This window comes from Salvelinus namaycush, chromosome 2, assembly GCF_016432855.1.
Source record: "Salvelinus namaycush isolate Seneca chromosome 2, SaNama_1.0, whole genome shotgun sequence".
NCBI lineage: Eukaryota > Metazoa > Chordata > Actinopteri > Salmoniformes > Salmonidae > Salvelinus > Salvelinus namaycush.
This window is the reverse complement of record NC_052308.1, coordinates 79702945-79726913: the sequence shown is the minus strand read 5'-3', so window position 1 is coordinate 79726913 and position 23969 is coordinate 79702945. Positions and strand designations below refer to the sequence as shown.

General features: G+C 48.1%; 1 protein-coding gene across 1 annotated transcript in view; it reads left to right on the top strand.

Moving 5' to 3' along the window:
- The first annotated feature begins 6054 nt into the window (after positions 1 to 6054).
- Positions 6055 to 23969, top strand: part of LOC120019614 (pre-B-cell leukemia transcription factor 1-like) — a 43700-nt gene continuing 25785 nt past the window's right edge. The window contains exons 1-2 of the mRNA XM_038962966.1: positions 6055 to 7344; positions 15929 to 16002. Of these exons, the coding sequence (XP_038818894.1) occupies positions 7160 to 7344; positions 15929 to 16002 (259 nt within the window). The 5' untranslated portion in view covers positions 6055 to 7159. The remainder of the gene's footprint in view (positions 7345 to 15928; positions 16003 to 23969) is intronic.

Genomic DNA, 23969 nt, shown 5'->3' with positions numbered 1-23969 from the left:
TGTCATGTTCCTTTTTACTGAGGAGTGGATTCCGTCTGGCCACTCTACCATAAAGGCCTGATTGGTGGAGTGCTGCAGAGATGGTTGTCCTTCTGTAAGGTTCTCCAATACCCACAGAGGAACTCCGGAGCTCTGTCAGAGTGACCATCGGGTTCCTGATCACCTCCCTGACCAAGGCCCTTCTCCCCCGATTGCTCAGTTTGACCGGGCGGACTCTTGGTGGTTCCAAACTTCTTCCATTTGAGAATTATGGAGGCCACTGTGCTCTTGGGGACCTTCAATGCTGCAGAAATGTTTTGGTACCGTTGCCCAGATCTGTGCCTCGACACAATCCTGTCTCGGAGCTATACGGACAATTCCTTCGACCTCATGGGTTGGTTTTTGCTCTGACATGCACTGTCAACTGTGGAACCTTATATAGACAGGTGTGTGCCTTTCCAAATCATGTCCAATCAATTGAATTTACCACAGGTGGACTCCAATCAAGTTGTAGAAACATCTCAAGGATGATCAATGGAAACAGGATGTACCTGAGCTCAATTTCGAGTCTCATAGCAAAGGGTCTGAATACTTATGTAAATGTGACATTTCCCCCAAAAAATATTATAAATTTGCAAAAATGTGTAAAACCAGTTTTTGTTTTGATATTATGGGGTATTGAGTGTAGATTGATGAGGGGGGAAAACGATTTAATCCATTCTAGAATAGGGCCGTAACGTAACAAAATGTGGAAAAAGGGAAGGGTTCTGAATACTTTCAGAGAGAGAGAGAGAGAGAGAGAGAGCGAGAGAGCGAGAGAGAGAGGAGAGAGAGAGAGAGAGAGAGAGAGAGGAGAGAGAGAGAGAGAGAGAGCGAGAGAGCGAGAGAGAGAGGTATGTGAGAGGTCTTTGGAGGTGGGGCAGAGTGAGAGGGAGAGAGGAGATGGGCAGTTTTGGAACTTTTGTAAGTGTAATATTTACTGTTAATTTTTTATTGTTTATTTCACTTTGATATATTATCTATTTCACTTGCTTTGGCAATGTAAACATATGTTTCCCATGCCAATAAAGCCCTTAAATTGAATTGAAATTGAGAGGAGGGCATTCAAGGCAGTGCGCCGAAAGAAAGATCAATTTTTTATTTACATGAAAATGAGGCAGCGCAGGGGGGAGAGGGGGAGGGAGGTGAGGAGAAAGAGAGGGGGATAATGGAAAAGGGGGGAAGGGTGAGAGAGAAAGGGCGAGGGAGTGATGGTGAGAAGGAAGGAGGAGAGATAACAGAAAGGGGAGAAGGGGAGAGAAAGGAGAGAGAGAGGAAGCGAGAGAAAGAGCGGTGAGTGGGTAGGAGAGGAGACAGAGAACGTATTGCATTCTGTCTGTAACACAGAGGTCAAGATGTCCAGTGATTGAACACCGGTCTGTATGAGTGGGTTTACTATTGTAGATACCTGACGTTGTGACGCGACAGGACCTTGATGACATCATCAGAGCCTAGACCAGACGATAGACGGCTCCTCCAATCCCTTCTCATGGATGTAACGTCTTATGATATTGATTGTATGTTTTACATTGACATTTAGCCACAAACACACACGTGCACTCACTCACTCACTCACACACACACACACACACACACACACACACACACACACACACACACACACACACACACACACACACACACACACACACACACACACACACACACACACACACACACACACCACAGAGACACTCCCAGGGAGAATCCAGGGGTGCTTGGGTCTCTGTTGTCATGGCAACATGCAGAGCAGACCACTAGGGGTGACAGAAGGGGGTGTTAGTAGATAATGGAGCGAGCCATCTGAGGGGGAGGGGGGATCCTTGTTTATTTAGAACGTTTAGCGTAATTGGCTGATTGGCTAATTAATGGGAATGAACCCAGAGGAAATCTACAGGGACTCAGACAGAGGGACTAGAGGCAGTCTGCCAGACTCTGTGTGTGTGTGTGTGTGTGTGTGTGTGTGTGTGTGTGTGTGTGTGTGTGTGTGTGTGTGTGTGTGTGTGTGTGTGTGTGTGTGTGTGTCTGTGTGTCTGTGTGTGTGTGTGTGTGTGTGTGTGTGTGTGTGTGTGTGTGTGTGTGTGTGTGTGTGTGTGTGTGTGTGTGTGTGTGTGTGTGTGTGTGAGAGAGAGAGAATGATAGAGTGAAACCTTAGTCATCTCTCTTTTCCCGCCTTGCCATGGGATCCATTCATCTGTCCTGCTGGATGGCCTTCTGTCTCTCTGAGTGTGACAGACTGGCAACACACACACACACACACACACACACACACACACACACACACACACACACACACACACACACACACACACACACACACACACACACACACACAACACAGGGAATGTTCTTCTCCCTATGTAGTCAGCAACGCTTTATCACACCACCTCACATCAACCTAACCTGTGTGTGTGTGTGTGTGTGCGTTGTGTCTTTGGGCTGTCATGGTAAAGTGGGAGTGTACCTGAAACTCTACACCCGTACCCTGCCCTTCCCCCCTCCCCTCTCCCTTTCCCCCTTTCCTCTCCCCCCTCCCCCTTTCCTCTCCCCAGTCCCCCCTTTCCCTCTCCCCCCTCCCCCTTTCCTCTCCCCCTCCCCCTTGCCTCTCCCCAGTCCCCCTTCTCCCTTTCCTCTCCCCAGTCCCCCCTCTTCCTGTCCCCAGTCCCCCCTCTCCCTTTCCTCTCCCCAGTCCCCCCTACCCCTTTCCTCTCCCCAGTCCCCCCTCTTCCTGTCCCCAGTCCCCCCTCTCCCTTTCCTCTCCCCAGTCCCCCCTACCCCTTTCCTCTCCCCAGTCCCCCGTTCCCCTTTCCTCTCCCTTTCCTTTCTACTCCCCCCTCCCTCTCCCCTCTCCCAGCCCGGACGTCAATCATCCTGAAAGGAGGCGGGCTAATGACCCAATGTTCTATTCCCCCCTCCCCCCTCCTGCCATGGCAACCCAGCTGTCAATCTAGCTGGAGAGTGAGGAGGACGAGGCTTTCTGACATTCCCTCTGCTTCATTTATGGTTCAAACTGATCCAGTATGATCTTACAGCAAGCACAAAGTACGTCACACACACACACACACACACAGAGAGAGAGAGAGAGAGAGAGAGAGAGAGAGAGAGAGAGAGAGAGAGAGAGAGAGAGAGAGAGAGAGAGAGAGAGTGATGTATAATTGAGTCATTAGCTGAAGGCGTGGTCTCTGTCAGTCTGCTGTCTCTATTGGCAACAGCAGCTAAACATTGACACCATGACTCAATCTGAACACACACGGCCCAAATGGAACCCTTTTGGAACCCTGAACTACTTTTAACCAGAATGGCACCCTTTTCCCTGTGAAGTGAACTACTTTTGACCAGAATGGCACCCTTTTCCCTGTGAAGTGAACTACTTTTGACCAGAATGGCACCCTTTTCCCTGTGAAGTGAACTACTTTTAACCAGCATGGCACCCTTTTCCCTGTGAAGTGAACTACTTTTAACCAGAATGGCACCCTTTTCCCTGTGAAGTTAACTACTTTTAACCAGCATGGCACCCTTTTCCCTGTGAAGTGAACTACTTTTAACCAGAATGGCACCCTTTTCCCTGTGAAGTGAACTACTTTTAACCAGCATGGCACCCTTTTCCCTGTGAAGTGAACTACTTTTAACCAGAATGGCACCCTTTTCCCTGTGAAGTGTACTACTTTTGACCAGGGCCTAAGGGGCTCTGGTCCAAAGGGCCATGGTCAAACGTAGTGATTCCATATGTGTTATTTCATAGATTTGATGTCTTCACTATTATTCTACAATGTAGAAAATTGTAAAAAAATAAAGAAAAACCCTTGAATGAGTAGGTGTGTCCAAACTTTTGACTGGTACTGTATATAAACAGCAACATTCCCACACGACAGATACATGTTGTGTCCTTCTGTAATCATTGAATAAGGAGGACTAGGCCTAACGCTATGTGTGTTGTGTAAATTCAGACCTGTATATCCACTCTACATATTCCACGTTATTCAGTTGGTCCACTGTTTAGGTAGAAACGCTATAGGCCCCATTAGCATAACGCCTAGCAACCAAGGGGGTCAAAGACGAGTGGAGGCTATGATTGGCGGAGAGGGGTGAGTGATGGTAATGATGATGATGGTCGAGTGACACGGCTTTGTTTTGTGTTCAACATTAGCAGGCTAATCATGCACACGCTACGTCACGTCTACAAAGCTGAGGAGACATCAACATGGATACCATTTAGCAAGAGGATAAATAACTGAACCATTTAGGCCACTATTCCAGTGTCCCAAATTGCAACCTATATAGGGCATTTATTTGAGTGAAAAAGGCCTAGGTCAAAACTAGTGCACTATGTAGGGAATTGGCCATAGGGCTTTTTTAAAGTATTATTTTTTTTACTTTTACCCTTTTTTTTATCCAATTGGTAGTTACAGTCTTGTCCCATCGCTGCAACTCCCGTACGGACTCGGGAGAGGCGAATGTCGAGAGCCATGCGTTCTCCGAAACACGACCCTGCCAAGCCGCACTGCTTCTTGACACACTGCTCGCTTAACCCGTAAGCCAGCCACACCAATGTGTCTGAGGAAACACCGTCCAACTGGCGACCGGAGTCAGCTTGCAGGCGCCCGGTCCGCCACAAGGAGTCGCTAGAGCGCGATGGGACAAGGAAATCCCGGCCGGCTAAACCCTCCCCTAACCCGGACGACGCTGGGCCAATTGTGCGCCGCCTCATGGTCTCCCGGTCACGGCTGGATGTGACACCGCCTGGGATCAAACCTGGGTCTGTAGTGACGCCTCAAGCACTGTGATGCAGTGCCTTAGACCTCTGCGCCATTTGGCAGGCCACTGCCATAAGGCTCTTGCCAAAAGTAATGCCCTATGTAGGGAATAGGGTGCCATTTGACCAAGTGTAGGCTGTTGTAGCCAACCTGTATCAGTGTCTGTATGTGTCTATGTATGACTGGTGGGTCCTGAACCCGTGTCTCCCGCTCAGGAAACGTCTCCAACATTAGAACAAGAGGAAATTCTCTCTTGGACCAAGGGTGACAATGATTTCAAGTGACAGGCACTACCTCGTCACGAGAGCGTGAGACCAACTCACCGCCTCTACATGTATGTATCTGTAGCATGTGTCTGTGTCTGTAGACTGTGTCTGTAGCATGTGTCTGTAGCACGTGTCTGTGACTGTAGACGGTGTCTGTAGCACGTGTCTGTGACTGTAGACTGTGTCTGTAGCACGTGTCTGTGACTGTAGACGGTGTCTGTGACTGTGTCTGTGACTATATACTGTGTCTGTAGCACGTGTCTGTGTCTGTAGACTGTGTCTGTGTCTGACTGTGTAACTATGACTATGTGCTGAATCTTTATGGCACAGGTGGTCGGGCTCTCTGCTCTCCCCACAACCCCTGGTTGTCTGGAACAAGCCCGTCTCCGTCTGCTACACTGGTGGTAGGGCTCTCTGCTCTCCCCACAACCCCTGGTTCTCTGGATCAAGCCCGTCTCCGTCTGCTACACTGGTGGTAGGGCTCTCTGCTCTCCCCACAACCCCTGGTTCTCTGGATCAAGCCCGTCTCCGTCTGCTACACTGGTGGCAGCAGTGGGATCAGTGCCGCATCTTGGGGTTGTTTGCAATGAGTAGAAAGAAAGTCTAATTCCATTCCAGCCATCTTGGTCGGCTGGTCGGCCTGAAACTATTGCTCTGGTTGACCCAGGCTCCTGACTTCATAGTGAACGGGCTCCTTGAAACGTCAAGCTTTCATATGACTGTCTTGGGCTGGGATATTTAGGCTACGTGAGAAAGCCCTCCAAGCCATCACAACAACAACAACACAACTGTCAATAATGCTGCTTGTTTCCATGCTGCTGCTGCTGCTGAACACCGTATGAGAGCTGAGAGGAGCCCACACCCAGCGGTGAGATGTGGAACTGCATATTAGCCCCCCCAGCGTGCGCTGTGTGTGTGTGTGTGTGTGTGTGTGTGTGTGTGTGTGTGTGTGTGTGTGTGTGTGTGTGTGTGTGTGTGTGTGTGTGTGTGTGTGTGTGTGTGTGTGTGCGTGTGTGTTGGTAGTGGGAGAACGGGCCAGGCGAGGGAGCCGGATAAAGAAAGGAGAGCAGAGAAGGAAAAAAAACCTGCCTAGAAGAGAGGGGAGCAAGCAGCGCTATTCGACCAACGGATAGGACAAGGCCAGCCACGGCTGGTCGGACGGAGTGGAGTTTATTAAAAAATATGTATTTTATTCCGTCGTTTTATTTGATCCTGTAGGCTACTAGCTACAATACTTCTTCCCAGCCGTGCAGGTTTTCCTGGGAAAAGAAGGCAACGAAAACGGACACGTTGGGGATTTCTGTGGACTAGTAACGTTAGCCGAGCTGTTGTAGGCTAGTGTGGCGCTACTCTTCTTTCTCATTGTTAGAAAAACACGGAGATACATGGTGGTTGGATTTCAAACTGGTTCGCCTACATTCCCCGTCGCTTTCCACGAGACAGCGTTTGGATATAGGCCGGATTATTAATTTGTCGAATGCAGGAGTAACATTTGTGACAAGCTAGTCTGCTAATTGTTGCCATTTTTCTCCCTCGCAGCGGCAGCTCGGTTCGTTCTCCCTCCCCCTCTTTGTCGTTCGTCTAGCTGACCATTTTAAAGGCAGCTCTACCTTTCCAGGCTTTATTTTTCCCCCTGTGGCTCCTTCTATCTGCCTCAACCGTGGAACTACTGTTAGAACCCTGCACCCGTGTTCGACTCGGAATGAAAAATAAATCTAGGCCGGGTTATGCCAAAGAAAATAGTGTTTATTTGTTTACAAATACTGTGTAGGCCCAGATCGACCGTTTACTTGCTTTTTTGTTTTACTTAGACAATTGCATGTTTACAGCTTGCTTGCTGCTATTGGTCATTTGAACGAGCAATGGTATTTTGTAGTTAGTTTGATTTCTTTGTTTATTGGCTACTTTGAATAGTTTAGTTTGATGTCTTCCTTTGTTTATTGGCTACTTTGAAACACTCGGTGTTTCGAGTCAGGGACATTAAACTGTAAAAGGCAACTAGCCTGGGCTACCTCTGGGGAAAAAATATACTATCTTCTCATCTTCCTCCCTTCATCGGACAACGGTCACCTTTTCCCTCCCTAGTTTTGTCGCAAAAACGGCGAGATTTTTCTGAAAGGCATGGAGGACCAGGCCCGCATGATGTCGGGTCTCGTCGGGCTGTCCGGACTGTCTCAGGTCGACGTGGGGGACCATGACGCCGGGAGGAAGCAGCACTCCCTCGGCCAGCCGCAGCAAGACATCGGGGATATCCTCCAGCAGATCATGGCCATCACGGACGAGAGTCTCGACGAGGCCCAGGCCAGGTAACACCTTCCCCGAGGAGCGAGGGAGGGAGAGGGGTGGGGAGAGGAGGGCTGGGGCACAGGGGAGAGATCCATGTAGACAGGGGATCCAGGTTGATGTTACCACTCTTATATGATCCAGGATCATTATACGACATATTAGACCTGAGCTTATGTATTATGTGGTGTAAAGATAAAACAACTGACCCAAGATCAGATATTAGGGGCACCTCTTTGCTTGGTGAATAGTAAGAAGCAGGGAACATGATGGAGGACATGGATCCAGGGGAGAGGAGTCTGCATGGTGACTGGCCATTATAACAACTGATTTCACATCGTCTCTTTGACACTCACACAGGCTACACACCACTCCCAGCGCGCTGGTCGGTTACAGCAGTGGTCATTAATTCAGGCTGGTTAATTAATAGTCTCTCGTGTCGTTATGGCACCAGTCTGTGTGCGCAGACTGACCTCGCTTTATTTGCTGTACTTTACTGCGCCGTGACGTAGCATTGAGCTCCACACTCGAGACCGTGTAATTTGCACCTGCCGCCTTTCGCCGCGTTTTAAAATCTACACTAAGCGATTACATTTTTTATTAGCAGTATGCTTTCACTCTGTTTTCCTTCTGTCTGTCTCTCTCTGTTGTTATTCTGTTTTTATTCCCTCCATCTCTCTCTCTGTTGTTACTCTCTCCTCCTCCCCTCCTCCTTTATATAAATACTGTTAACGTTGACGACCGCCCGGCGGACTAATTAACTGGAATGAGTTTGCTGAGGCCGCTTTGATTGATCGGTCATCACGTCATTAACATGGAATAATGACAAAGGATCTTACCGCGACTGGAGAGGGGGATGGCCCCGCATTTGAAATGGAGATGGCCGTTTTGGGGTCTGGTGGTGGCGGTGTGTCAGGTGGATTCGGTCGCCAGTATGGTGGGGGGCTGGAGGTGTTTTTAGTCAGCGGTTGGTGTGAGTTTGCTTGTCCGTGATGGAAACTCGGATCGAATTTCACACGGCTTGACCCCCCAGTGGCTGTAAATAGCCCGCTGGATGATGCTGCTGACCCCGGTGGTGTCTGTTTTACGTGTCGCAGCCCGGCAAGCGGCTTCACAGAAACATTTACGTTATATGTGTTAATCTGTGATGGATTTATTACTTTACTTATAGGCCCGTAAACCCATTACTGAACTATAGAATGAACCACTGACATTAACATTGTTAATCTGTTATTTACTTTAGGTTAGTTATAGGATTACAGGTCTAACCAATACAACTAGAATGAACTATTTACATAGTGTTTATTTTCTATGGAGTGGTTTATTACTGACAGGCCTATAGGTCTCACCATTACAAACAAATGGACTAAACTATAGAATTACACATCTATTACCGTCTTATTACAATACATTGTTATTGCTGTATTGATGAATTGGCTCCTTCTATAGTAGTGTGATGTATCGCCTACATATGTGCTCCTGTTCTGCCAGTATCACCACACAGACAGACACACACACAGACAGACACAGACAGACACAGACAGACAGACACAGACAGACACACAGACAGACATTCTCTCCCTCTCCTCTCGTCCCTCCTGGGTTTTGTCCTGTTCATTGTGAGAGGAGGGATGCAATCAATTCTCTGATAATACCGCACGAGAGAGCAGCTGTCCACACACACACACACACACCAATATAGCTAGGCTCCAAAGACCTAAGGATACCTATTGTGTGGTTGTTGGAGCCTTCATCCACTCAGTGAATCCCCCATATTAAAGACTAGCTGTGTATTACTCATTCATGGGTGTGTTATGGTGGTGTGTGTGGCTGTAGTATCATCCTGGTCGGTGGTGACAGTATAGGCTATACAGGCTGTAGTATCATCCTGGTCAGTGGTGACAGTATAGGCCATACAGGCTGGTGTATCATCCTGGTCAGTGGTGACAGTATAGGCTATACAGGCTGGTGTATCATCCTGGTCAGTGGTGACAGTATAGGCTGTACAGGCTGGTGTATCATCCTGGTCAGTGGTGACAGTATAGGCTGTACAGGCTGGTGTATCATCCTGGTCAGTGGTGACAGTATAGGCTGTACAGGCTGGTGTATCATCCTGGTCAGTGGTGACAGTATAGGCTGTACAGGCTGGTGTATCATCCTGGTCAGTGGTGACAGTATAGGCTATACAGGCTGGTGTATCATCCTGGTCAGTGGTGACAGTATAGGCTATACAGGCTGGTGTATCATCCTGGTCAGTGGTGACAGTATAGGCTGTACAGGCTGGTGTATCATCCTGGTCAGTGGTGACAGTATAGGCTATACAGGCTGGTGTATTATGGTCAGTGGTGACAGTATAGGCCATACAGGCTGGTGTATCATCCTGGTCAGTGGTGACAGTATAGGCTGTACAGGCTGGTGTATCATCCTGGTCAGTGGTGACAGTATAGGGTATACAGGCTGGTGTATTATGGTCAGTGGTGACAGTATAGGCTGTACAGGCTGGTGTATCATCCTGGTCAGTGGTGACAGTATAGGCCATACAGGCTGGTGTATCATCCTGGTCAGTGGTGACAGTATAGGGTATACAGGCTGGTGTATCATCCTGGTCAGTGGTGACAGTATAGGCTGTACAGGCTGGTGTATCATCCTGGTCAGTGGTGACAGTATAGGCCATACAGGCTGGTGTATCATCCTGGTCAGTGGTGACAGTATAGGTTATACAGGCTGGTGTATTATGGTCAGTGGTGACAGTATAGGCTGTACAGGCTGGTGTATCATCCTGGTCAGTGGTGACAGTATAGGCTGTACAGGCTGGTGTATCATCCTGGTCAGTGGTGACAGTATAGGCTGTACAGGCTGGTGTATCATCCTGGTCAGTGGTGACAGTATAGGCTGTACAGGCTGGTGTATCATCCTGGTCAGTGGTGACAGTATAGGCTATACAGGCTGGTGTATCATCCTGGTCAGTGGTGACAGTATAGGCTATACAGGCTGGTGTATCATCCTGGTCAGTGGTGACAGTATAGGCTGTACAGGCTGGTGTATCATCCTGGTCAGTGGTGACAGTATAGGCTATACAGGCTGGTGTATTATGGTCAGTGGTGACAGTATAGGCCATACAGGCTGGTGTATCATCCTGGTCAGTGGTGACAGTATAGGCTGTACAGGCTGGTGTATCATCCTGGTCAGTGGTGACAGTATAGGGTATACAGGCTGGTGTATTATGGTCAGTGGTGACAGTATAGGCTGTACAGGCTGGTGTATCATCCTGGTCAGTGGTGACAGTATAGGCCATACAGGCTGGTGTATCATCCTGGTCAGTGGTGACAGTATAGGGTATACAGGCTGGTGTATCATCCTGGTCAGTGGTGACAGTATAGGCTGTACAGGCTGGTGTATCATCCTGGTCAGTGGTGACAGTATAGGCCATACAGGCTGGTGTATCATCCTGGTCAGTGGTGACAGTATAGGTTATACAGGCTGGTGTATTATGGTCAGTGGTGACAGTATAGGCTATACAGGCTGGTGTATCATCCTGGTCAGTGGTGACAGTATAGGCTGTACAGGCTGGTGTATCATCCTGGTCAGTGGTGACAGTATAGGCTATACAGGCTGGTGTATTATGGTCAGTGGTGACAGTATAGGCCATACAGGCTGGTGTATCATCCTGGTCAGTGGTGACAGTATAGGCTGTACAGGCTGGTGTATCATCCTGGTCAGTGGTGACAGTATAGGGTATACAGGCTGGTGTATTATGGTCAGTGGTGACAGTATAGGCTGTACAGGCTGGTGTATCATCCTGGTCAGTGGTGACAGTATAGGCCATACAGGCTGGTGTATCATCCTGGTCAGTGGTGACAGTATAGGCCATACAGGCTGGTGTATCATCCTGGTCAGTGGTGACAGTATAGGCCATACAGGCTGGTGTATCATCCTGGTCAGTGGTGACAGTATAGGCCATACAGGCTGGTGTATCATCCTGGTCAGTGGTGACAGTATAGGCCATACAGGCTGGTGTATCATCCTGGTCAGTGGTGACAGTATAGGCTGTACAGGCTGGTGTATCATCCTGGTCAGTGGTGACAGTATAGGCTGTACAGGCTGGTGTATCATCCTGGTCAGTGGTGACAGTATAGGCTGTACAGGCTGGTGTATCATCCTGGTCAGTTGTGACAGTATAGGCTGTACGTTGTGACAGTATAGGCTGTACAGGCTAGTGTATTATCCTGGTCAGTGGTGACAGTATTAAAATCACCATTTAACCAACACCCATCTATTTGAGTGACTACCTGGACCTACCAGTTGGTTTTGGACACGACATCACCGCACTCCCTCTCTTGGTCCTCCTCATCTTTGTAAGTCACCTTGATTTTGCACCTGTGTGTGTTATCAGTTTCTTTATGAAAATATTTAGCGAACTCCATGTCAGTAGCTAAAGCTTAGGGACTATAGCATCACACAAGTAGACTACAGATGCATGCTGGGCCAGGCAAGCCCTGAGCTCGTGAAGTGCACTGAGCGAAATTGGAGCGGGTGAGAAGGCCGACGCTCCGGCCTTTGGGAAACTCGCTCTGTCCCCATACTCTGGTAATGAAGGAGCTCCGGCCTGTTTGGTTTTCTCCTCACTCCTCTCTATTCCTACTCCTCGCCTCCTTTGTCTCCTCCCTCTCTCTTCTGAGTTGAGGCAGATGTCACAGGTCTCCAGCCTCACTTCTCTCTCACCTCCCTCATCTCCTCCTCTTCTCTGTAGAGTATAGATTGGGCCTGTAAAGGCTAGGTAGGTGTTTTCAAAGGGGCAGCCTTAAAAATGGTCTGTCTGCACACTAAACATGTAGACGTACAGGGTGGCCAATCTGCTTCCTGGAGGCCAGGAGTGTGTGGTTGTTTCTGTGCTTCTAAATGACTCACTACTGTAGTGACTCTGGATAAGAGTGTCTGCTAAATGACTCACTCACATTTAGCAGACTCTCTGATCCAGAGCCACTACAGTAGTGAGTCATTTAGCAGACACTCTGATCCAGAGCCACTACAGTAGTGAGTCATTTAGCAGACTCTCTGATCCAGAGCCACTACAGTAGTGAGTCATTTAGCAGACTCTCTGATCCAGAGCCACTACAGTAGTGAGTCATTTAGCAGACACTCTGATCCAGAGCCACTACAGTAGTGAGTCATTTAGCAGACACTCTGATCCAGAGCCACTACAATAGTGAGTCATTTAGCAGACTCTCTGATCCAGAGCCACTACAGTAGTGAGTCATTTAGCAGACACTCTGATCCAGAGCCACTACAGTAGTGAGTCATTTAGCAGACTCTCTGATCCAGAGCCACTACAGTAGTGAGTCATTTAGCAGACACTCTGATCCAGAGCCACTACAGTAGTGAGTCATTTAGCAGACTCTCTGATCCAGAGCCACTACAGTAGTGAGTCATTTAGCAGACACTCTGATCCAGAGCCACTACAGTAGTGAGTCATTTATCAGACTCTCTTATCCAGAGCCACTACAGTAGTGAGTCATTTAGTAGATGCTCTGACGCTCTGTAGTGGCTCTGGATCTTTACTAACTTTACTAACTGGTTGGTCAGACCACACTGTCTCAGACGACTGTGAAACACAGTATCTTTACTAACTGGTTGGTCAGACCACACTGTCTGTAACGACTGTGAAACACAGTATCTTTACTAACTGGTTGGTCAGACCACACTGTCTGAGACGACTGTGAAACACAGTATCTTTACTAACTGGTTGGTCAGACCACACTGTCTCAGACGACTGTGAAACAGTATCTTTACTAACTGGTTGGTCAGACCACACTGTCTCAGACGACTGTGAAACACAGTAACTTTACTAACTGGTTGGTCAGACCACACTGTCTGAGACGACTGTGAAACACAGTATCTTTACTAACTGGTTGGTCAGACCACACGGTCTCAGACGACTGTGAAACACAGTATCTTTACTAACTGGTTGGTCAGACCACACTGTCTCAGACGACTGTGAAACACAGTATCTTTACTAACTGGTTGGTCAGACCACACTGTCTCAGACGACTGTGAAACACAGTAACTTTACTAACTGGTTGGTCAGACCACACTGTCTCAGACGACTGTGAAACACAGTATCTTTACTAACTGGTTGGTCAGACCACACTGTCTCAGACGACTGTGAAACACAGTATCTTTACTAACTGGTTGGTCAGACCACACTGTCTCAGACGACTGTGAAACACAGTATCTTTACTAACTGGTTGGTCAGACCACACTGTCTCAGACGACTGTGAAACACAGTATCTTTACTAACTGGTTGGTCAGACCACACTGTCTCAGACGACTGTGAAACACAGTATCTTTACTAACTGGTTGGTCAGACCACACTGTCTCAGACGACTGTGAAACAGTATCTTTACTAACTGGTTGGTCAGACCACACTGTCTCAGACGACTGTGAAACATTATCTTTACTAACTGATTGGTCAGACCACACTGTCTCAGACGACTGTGAAACACAGTAACTTTACTAACTGGTTGGTCAGACCACACTGTCTCAGACGACTGTGAAACAGTATCTTTACTAACTGGTTGGTCAGACCACACTGTCTCAGACGACTGTGAAACACAGTATCTTTACTAACTGGTTGGTCAGACCACACTGTCTCAGACGACTGTGAAACACAGTAACTTTACTAACTGGTTGGTCAGACCACACTGTCTCAGACGACTGTGAAACACAGTATCTTTACTAACTGGTTGGTCAGACCACACTGTCTCAGACGACTGTGAAACACAGTATCTTTACTAACTGGTTGGTCAGACCACACTGTCTCAGACGACTGTGAAACACAGTAACTTTACTAACTGGTTGGTCAGACCACACTGTCTCAGACGACTGTGAAACAGTATCTTTACTAACTGGTTGGTCAGACCACACTGTCTGAGACGACTGTGAAACAGTAACTTTACTAACTGGTTGGTCAGACCACACTGTCTGAGACGACTGTGAAACAGTAACTTTACTAACTGGTTGGTCAGACCACACTCTGAGATGACTGTGAAACAGTAACTTTACTAACTGGTTGGTCAGACCACACTGTCTGAGACGACTGTGAAACACAGTATCTTTACTAACTGGTTGGTCAGACCACACTGTCTCAGACGACTGTGAAACACATTATCTTTACTAACTGGTTGGTCAGACCAAACTGTCTCAGACGACTGTGAAACACAGTATCTTTACTAACTGGTTGGTTAGACCACACTGTCTCAGACGACTGTGAAACACATTATCTTTACTAACTGGTTGGTCAGACCACACTGTCTCAGACGACTGTGAAACAGTATCTTTACTAACTGGTTGGTCAGACCACACTGTCTGAGACGACTGTGAAACACAGTATCTTTACTAACTGGTTGGTCAGACCACACCGTCTCAGACGACTGTGAAACAGTATCTTTACTAACTGGTTGGTCAGACCACACTGTCTCAGACGACTGTGAAACACAGTATCTTTACTAACTGGTTGGTCAGACCACACAGTCTCAGACGACTGTGAAACAGTATCTTTACTAACTGGTTGGTCAGACCACACTGTCTGAGACGACTGTGAAACACATTATCTTTACTAACTGGTTGGTCAGACCACACCGTCTCAGACGACTGTGAAACACAGTATCTTTACTAACTGGTTGGTCAGACCACACTGTCTCAGACGACTGTGAAACAGTATCTTTACTAACTGGTTGGTCAGACCACACTGTCTGAGACGACTGTGAAACACAGTATCTTTACTAACTGGTTGGTCAGACCACACCGTCTCAGACGACTGTGAAACAGTATCTTTACTAACTGGTTGGTCAGACCACACTGTCTCAGACGACTGTGAAACACATTATCTTTACTAACTGGTTGGTCAGACCACACTGTCTCAGACGACTGTGAAACACAGTATCTTTACTAACTGGTTGGTCAGACCACATACTCTGTGATGGCTAAACCACAGTGGCTGTGTGTTTGTTTTAAAAGGTGTTTGATTAAATATTATTATTCTGTAATTAAGCCTATCTAGTAAGATCTCTCTCTCTCCCCTTTTCTTTCTCTTTCTTTCTTTCCTCTCTGAGTTAAAGAAAAGAATGCCAGCTGAAAGAATGTTCCTCGTGGTCACATGTCAGCAGGAATTCCCTCCAGAATGTGTGTCTGTGTGTGTGTGTGTGCGTTGAGAAGGTGCACTTTTAACCCTGGTTCAGTGGAATATTGACAGCTGTGCTCCTATCATGGTTCTGGTTCTGTCTTGTAGCTAATGAATCTCTCTCTCCCCCCCTCCTCCCCCCTCTCTCCCCCCTACTCTCTCTGTCCCCCCTCTCTCCCCCTTCTTTCTTTCTCTCTCTCTCTCTCCCCTTCTCTCTCTCTCCCCCCTTCTCTCTCTCTCCCCCCTTCCCTCTCTCCTCCCCCCTACTCTCTCCCACCCACTCTCTCCCCCTTCTTTCTTTCTCTCTCTCTCTCGCCCCTTCTCTCTCTCTCTCTCTCCCTTTCTCTCTCCCTCTCTCCCCTTCTCTCTCTCCCTCTCTCCCCTTCTCTCTCTCTCTCTTTCTCTCTCCCTCTCTCTTACTCACACAGGAAACATGCGTTAAACTGCCACAGAATGAAGCCCGCCCTCTTCAGTGTGCTGTGTGAGATCAAAGAAAAGACAGGTGAGCCAGCCAGCCAATCAGTTCCTGACTTCCTCTATGATCGGCCAATCCCATTCTCTGTTCTACCACTGATGTTAGTTCAGAAATGTTTTGAACGTGGCAGATAGAAATGTAATATATAGAGCCTTTTTTCAACACAACAGAGCATTATAACTGCTCTACACTATACATTACTATCTGACTCTTGTCTTGGGACTTTTGTTACATTTTTTATTTAACCTTTATTTAACTCGGCAAGTCAGTTAAGAACAAATTCTTATTTACAATTCCGGCCTACACCGGCCAAACCCGGACGACGCTGGACCAATTGTGCACCGCCCAATGGGACTCCCAATCACGGCCGTTTGTGATACAGTCTGGATTCGAACCAGGGTGTCTGTAGTGGTGTGTCGTGTTTTGGTTGACTCTTCTCTGCTATTCCTCCAAGGGGTTGACGTTGTTTCCATGGTATAACAGGGTTTCCCTAAGCACTGATCCGGAGTCAGCCACCCCCTAGCCCTATCAACAACAGCCATACGACTGCATTGAATGAAACTGACTCTAAAACTGGTCTTATCTTTCCATTTCATTTTAGTCCCATTCTCTGTCCTCTTCGCTTTTTAATGTCACCTTCTTCCATTCACGTAACCTGCCCCCCCCCCTCTCGCTCCCTCTCTTCTCGTGATGGAAAACATTATGAGAGGCATCCTCTGCTGGCTGCCATGACGATATGTCAATCACCCGGCGTTGCTCATTCCCGATTGGTCCAGAGGGGGAAAAGGGGGAGGCCCGAGGCAGAGTAGGGGGTTATGGTTGTCAAGGCAACTAGCTGTCTTATTTACCTAATGTCATTCACTTTGATTTTCACATTTGCACTCTGTGTCCAGAGAGAGAGAGAGCGGGAGGGAGGGAGGTAGGGAGAGAGAGATGAGAGGGGGGTTGGTAGATCTAGGTAATGATAGTGTTAGTGGGGGGTATTTTCAGTGTAATCATTATCATCTGAAACACATGCCAGGTACTCTCCATTCCTGCTATCTTTCATCCTCCCTTTATCTTCTCATTCTGTCACACTTGCTTTCAGATTTCATAATGTCCTAAATATTTATCTTTATTCCTCCCCTTTTCACCTCTCGTGTCACCACGTCTCTTGCCATTGTCCTCTCTCTCTTTTCCTCTCTCCCCTTAGACCTTCTTTCCTTCCTTTCTGTCCCAAGTTAGAACTAGTATAAATAACCATGACCGAGACAGTCTAACAGAACAACACAGGGTCTCTCTCTCTATCTTTCTGACTATATCCATCTGTTTTCCTGTCCTTATGAGAGAGAGAGAGAGAGAGAGAGAGAGAGAGAGAGAGAGAGAGAGAGAGAGAGAGAGAGAGAGAGAGAGAGAGAGAGAGAGAGAGAGAGAGAGAGAGAGAGAGAGAGAGAGAGAGAGAGAGAGAGAGAGAGAGAGAGAGAGAGAGAGAGAGAGAGAGAGAGAGGCATTTGGAATTAGACAAAGGGAAATAAGAGCAATGGAGAGAAGGAGAAAATGGGTAAAGGGGAAATAAAAGAAAATGGACAGAAAAAGTGGGAGGGAGAGAAAGAGGGCGACAGTTTGATTGATGAGATGGAGGGAGAGGCAGTAATGACTGTGTCTGTGGATTGGCAGACTGGTGATATGCTCCAGACCCCTGTCAGCCTGGCCTCCTCCCCACCAACACTCACTCTCACTGGGGGGGGGGGGGGGGGGGCCCTCACACGCTGCCCTGGCTTTGGCCTACACCTGGTGGTATCTGGTAATAGCCTACTCTGGTGGATCACAGTGGCATGTAGCTGGTTTATAGAAAAGTAATACACAGGCGTTATTAACTCAGCATGTCTGTAAACAGGAGTGTGTGTGTGTTGTACAGTGGCAGCCTGTGTATTAGAGAGGTAGAAATGTGTGTGTGAATGTGTTCGCACAGTATGGGGTGGCTGAAACGTAGACGTGTGTGTGTGTCTGAAACATAGATGTGTGTGTCTGAAATGTATACGTGTGTCTGAAACATAGATGCGTGTGTCTGTCTGAAACATAGACGCGTGTCTGAAACATAGACGCGTGTGTCTGAAACATAGACGCGCGTGTCTGTCTGAAACATAGACGCGTGTCTGTCTGAAACATAGACGCGTGTCTGTCTGAAACATAGACGCGCGTGTCTGTCTGAAACATAGACGTGTCTGTCTGAAACATAGACGTGTCTGTCTGAAACATAGACGTGTCTGTCTGAAACATAGACGCGTGTCTGTCTGAAACATAGACGTGTCTGTCTGAAACATAGACGTGTCTGTCTGAAACATAGACGCGTGTGTCTGAAACATAGACGCGTGTGTCTGAAACATAGACGTGTGTGTGGTGGGCAGTCTGGGAGGCTGGACCATAATCCATACTAATTAAGGATTAATTAAAACTAATGGGACCTGGTTCCCCATCCTCTCTTTCTGTCCCTCTCTCTGTTTCTCTTTCATCCTTCTCTCTCTCTCTCTCTCTCTCTCTCTCTCTCTCTCTCTCTCTCTCTCTCTCTCTCTCTCTCTCTCTCTCTCTCTCTCTCTCCTCTCTTTCTCTCTCTTTCTCTCTCTGTCTCTGTCTCTCTGTCTCTCTCTCTCTCTGTTTCCGTTTTCTCCCTTCTGTCTCTCCTTTTTCCTTCTTTCTTTTTGTGCTGCGTGTAGAGTACTCACTGGGCTGGGTGTAGAGTACTCACTGGGCTGGGTGTAGAGTACTCACTGGGCTGGGTGTAGACTACACACTGGGCTGGGTGTAGACTACACACTGGGCTGGGTGTAGACTACACACTGGGCTGGGTGTAGACTACTCACTGGGCTGGGTGTAGACTACTCACTGGGCTGGGTGTAGACTACACACTGGGCTGGGTGTAGACTACTCACTGGGTAGACTACTCACTGGGCTGGGTGTAGACTACTCACTGGGCTGGGTGTAGACTACTCACTGGGCTGGGTGTAGACTACTCACTGGGCTGGGTGTAGACTACTCACTGGGCTGGGTGTAGAGTACTCACTGGGCTGGGTGTAGAGTACTCACTGGGCTGGGTGTAGACTACACACTGGGCTGGGTGTAGACTACACACTGGGCTGGGTGTAGACTACTCACTGGGCTGGGTGTAGACTACTCACTGGGCTGGGTGTAGACTACTCACTGGGCTGGGTGTAGACTACACACTGGGCTGGGTGTAGACTACTCACTGGGCTGGGTGTAGACTACTCACTGGGCTGGGTGTAGAGTACTCACTGGGCTGGGTGTAGACTACTCACTGGGCTGGGTGTAGACTACACACTGGGCTGGGTGTAGAGTACTCACTGGGCTGGGTGTAGAGTACTCACTGGGCTGGGTGTAGACTACTCACTGGGCTGGGTGTAGACTACTCACTGGGCTGGGTGTAGACTACTCACTGGGTTGGGTGTAGACTACTCACTGGGCTGGGTGTAGACTACTCACTGGGCTGGGTGTAGACTACTCACTGGGCTGGGTGTAGACTACTCACTGGGCTGGGTGTAGACTACACACTGGGCTGGGTGTAGACTACTCACTGGGCTGGGTGTAGACTACTCACTGGGCTGGGTGTAGAGTACTCACTGGGCTGGGTGTAGACTACTCACTGGGCTGGGTGTAGACTACACACTGGGCTGGGTGTAGAGTACTCACTGGGCTGGGTGTAGAGTACTCACTGGGCTGGGTGTAGACTACTCACTGGGCTGGGTGTAGACTACTCACTGGGCTGGGTGTAGACTACTCACTGGGTTGGGTGTAGACTACTCACTGGGCTGGGTGTAGACTACTCACTGGGCTGGGTGTAGACTACTCACTGGGCTGGGTGTAGACTACTCACTGGGCTGGGTGTAGACTACTCACTGGGCTGGGTGTAGACTACTCACTGGGCTGGGTGTAGACTACTCACTGGGCTGGGTGTAGAGTACTCACTGGGCTGGGTGTAGACTACTCACTGGGCTGGGTGTAGAGTACACACTGGACTGGGTGTAGACTACTCACTGGGCTGGGTGTAGACTACTCACTGGGCTGGGTGTAGAGTACTCACTGGGCTGGGTGTAGAGTACTCACTGGGCTGGGTGTAGAGTACTCACTGGGCTGGGTGTAGAGTACTCACTGGGCTGGGTGTAGACTACTCACTGGGCTGGGTGTAGAGTACTCACTGGGCTGGGTGTAGAGTACTCACTGGGCTGGGTGTAGAGTACTCACTGGGCTGGGTGTAGACTACAGGTTGATCTCTCTTCTCACCTCTCTCCATCCTTCTGTCTATCCTCCCTCTCTCTCTGTCTCAGCAACACATCTGTTAGTGTCTATCCTCCCTCTCTCTCTGTCTCAGCAACACGTCTGTTAGTGTCTATCCTCCCTCTCTCTCTGTCTCAGCAACACGTCTGTTAGTGTCTATCCTCCCTTTCTGTCTCAGCAACACGTCTGTTAGTGTCTATCCTCCCTCTCTCTCTGTCTCAGCAACACGTCTGTTAGTGTCTATCCTCCCTCTCTCTCTGTCTCAGCAACACGTCTGTTAGTGTCTATCCTCCCTCTCTCTGTCTCAGCAACACGTCTGTTATTGTCTATCCTCTCTCTCTGTCTCAGCAACACGTCTGTTATTGTCTATCCTCTCTCTCTGTCTCAGCAACACGTCTGTTAGTGTCTATCCTCCCTCTCTCTGTCTCAGCAACACGTCTGTTATTGTCTATCCTCCCTCTCTCTGTCTCAGCAACACGTCTGTTATTGTCTATCCTCCCTCTCTCTGTCTCAGCAACACGTCTGTTAGTGTCTATCCTCCCTCTCTCTGTCTCAGCAACACGTCTGTTAGTGTCTATCCTCTCTCTCTCTGTCTCAGCAACACATCTGTTAGTGTCTATCCTCCCCCTCTCTCTGTCTCAGCAACACGTCTGTTAGTGTCTATCCTCCCTTTCTCAGCAACACATCTGTTAGTGTCTATCCTCCCTCTCTCTCTGTCTCAGCAACACATCTGTTAGTGTCTATCCTCCCTCTCTCTCTGTCTCAGCAACACGTCTGTTAGTGTCTATCCTCCCTCTCTCTCTGTCTCAGCAACACGTCTGTTAGTGTCTATCCTCCCTTTCTGTCTCAGCAACACGTCTGTTAGTGTCTATCCTCCCTTTCTGTCTAAGCAACACGTCTGTTATCTGTTAGTGTCTATCCTCCCTCTCTCTGTCTCAGCAACACGTCTGTTAGTGTCTATCCTCCCTTTCTGTCTAAGCAACACGTCTGTTATCTGTTAGTGTCTATCCTCCCTCTCTCTCTCTGACCTTTCCTCTCGTCTCAGCAACACGTCTGTTAGTGTCTATCCTCCCTCTCTCTCTGACCTTTCCTCTCGTCTATTTCTTTCTCTACCTGAGTTATTAGCGGAGTGGGATTATGATCAACTGAATGATGGAATGATCCGAGTGACAGGGCGTAAGAGAGGAGATGGAAAGAATGGAGGGATGGAAGGAGGGGATTTCTGTGTAAGCTCTAATCTCAGTTAATACTTCCGCTCTCCCAAGAAACGGGGGGAATCCTCCTGTCTGTTAAGTTGAGCCATGTGACACACACACACGCTGATAAACCATATCACACCCTCACCTCCATTTCATATCATTGTAAACACACATCCACACACTAACATTAAATCAGTGCAGACGTTACTGTACTGATATTACTTTGATGTATTTAAAAAAAAAAATGGTGGTATCAAATTGGTAGTTACAGTCTTTTCTCATCGCTGCAACTCCAGTACGGACTCGGGAGAGGCGAGGGTCGACCCAGCCAATGCCCACTTAACCCGGAAGCCAGCCACACCAATGTGTCGGAACTTGTCCGGTCCGTGTTTGTTGTACGTCTGCTACGTCAGGTTAGTGTGGGGCAGACACCGAGATAGAGAAGAGATGGGCCATCCACAGGGATAGAGAGCAGTTTCTTCACGACGTATCTCTACCTGATCTAAGTGATTGATAGTTGGTATTCAGCAGTCACAAAAGGTATAACCTTATTTACTTTGAAGAACTACTAAAATAGTGATTTTGTCAGACAACACAGGCAGCAGCTCTATAGAGATGAGATGATGACTTGGAATAAAATAAAGTTCAAATTCAACTGGATCAGGAACTGAAACTCTGCTGAAACTGGGAACACCCAGGAAATTCAACTGGATCAGGAACTGAAACTCTGCTGTAACTGGGAACACCCAGGAAATTCAACTGGATCAGGAACTGAAACTCTGCTGAAACTGGGAACATCCAGGAAATTCAACTGGATCAGGAACTGAAACTCTGCTGAAACTGGGAACACCCAGGAAATTCAACTGGATCAGGAACTGAAACTCTGCTGAAACTGGGAACATCCAGGAAATTCAACTGGATCAGGAACTGAAACTCTGCTGTAACTGGGAACACCCAGGAAATTCAACTGGATCAGGAACTGAAACTCTGCTGAAACTGGGAACATCCAGGAAATTCAACTGGATCAGGAACTGAAACTCTGCTGAAACTGGGAACACCCAGGAAATTCAACTGGATCAGGAACTGAAACTCTGCTAAAACTGGGAACACCCAGGAAATTCAACTGGATCAGGAACTAAAACTCTGCTGAAACTGGGAACATCCAGGAAATTCAACTGGATCAGGAACTGAAACTCTGCTGAAACTGGGAACACCCAGGAAATTCAACTGGATCAGGAACTAAAACTCTGCTGAAACTGGGAACACCCAGGAAATTCAACTGGATCAGGAACTGAAACTCTGCTGTAACTGGGAACACCTGGCGACCGTGTCTGCGTGCACTGCGCCCGGCCCGCCACAGGAACATCCCTGCCGGCCAAACCCTCCCCTAACCCGGATGACGCTGGGCGCTGCCCCATGGGTCTTTCGGTCGCGACCGGCTGCGACAGAGCCTGGACTCGAACCAGGATCTCTAGTGGCACAGCTAGCAACTGCGATGCAGTGCCTTAGACCACTGCGCCACTCGGGAGGCCCCGTACTTGCTATTACACACTACCTGTGTGTGTGTGTGTGTGTGTGTGTGTGTGTGTGTGTGTGTGTGTGTGTGTGTGTGTGTGTGTGTGTGTGTGTGTGTGTGTGTGTGTGTGTGTGTGCGTGCACGTGCACATGTATGTGTGTGAGGTAATGTGCAGGTGTTTCTTTGGATTGAGTTATAGTAATCTAGTTAATCTGTCAGGTGTGTGGGGTAGGGCTGTGACCGTTGACATTTCTGAGTAACGTTTAATTGTCATGCAGATGGCCACGGTTATTGTCATAATGGTTAATACATGTTTAGATGTTGTAATGCATCATAGTGCAGCATTAATAATGAGTCACAACATGTATAATACATACAACACAGCTTTGGTGTCTCCTACTAATGGGTTTGACTGCCCTGTCGTGTGTGTGGTGCGTGGTTGTCTGGGGTTGTCATTTGCCCTTAACATCACACATTTGTTGATGTTACTTGTGTGCGAAAGAGAAGTGTGAGAATTGTTTGGGATGTTGGGGAAAGGATGGATGGGGGTTTGACATTTTGTACCTAATTAGATATAAAGATACTACAGTTTCGGATCCAATTGAATTTCCTGGGTGTTCCCAGTTTCAGCAGAGTTTCAGTTCCTGATCCAGTTGAATTTCCTGGGTGTACCCAGTTTCAGCAGAGTTTCAGTTCCTGATCCAGTTGAATTTCCTGGGTGTTCCCAGTTTCAGCAGAGTTTCAGTTCCTGATCCAGTTGAATTTCCTGGGTGTTCCCAGTTACAGCAGAGTTTCAGTTCCTGATCCAGTTGAATTTCCTGGGTGTTCCCAGTTTCAGCAGAGTTTCAGTTCCTGATCCAGTTGAATTTCCTGGGTGTTCCCAGTTTCAGCAGAGTTTCAGTTCCTGATCCAGTTGAATTTCCTGGATGTTCCCAGTTACAGCAGAGTTTCAGTTCCTGATCCAGTTGAATTTCCTGGGTGTTCCCAGTTTCAGCAGAGTTTCAGTTCCT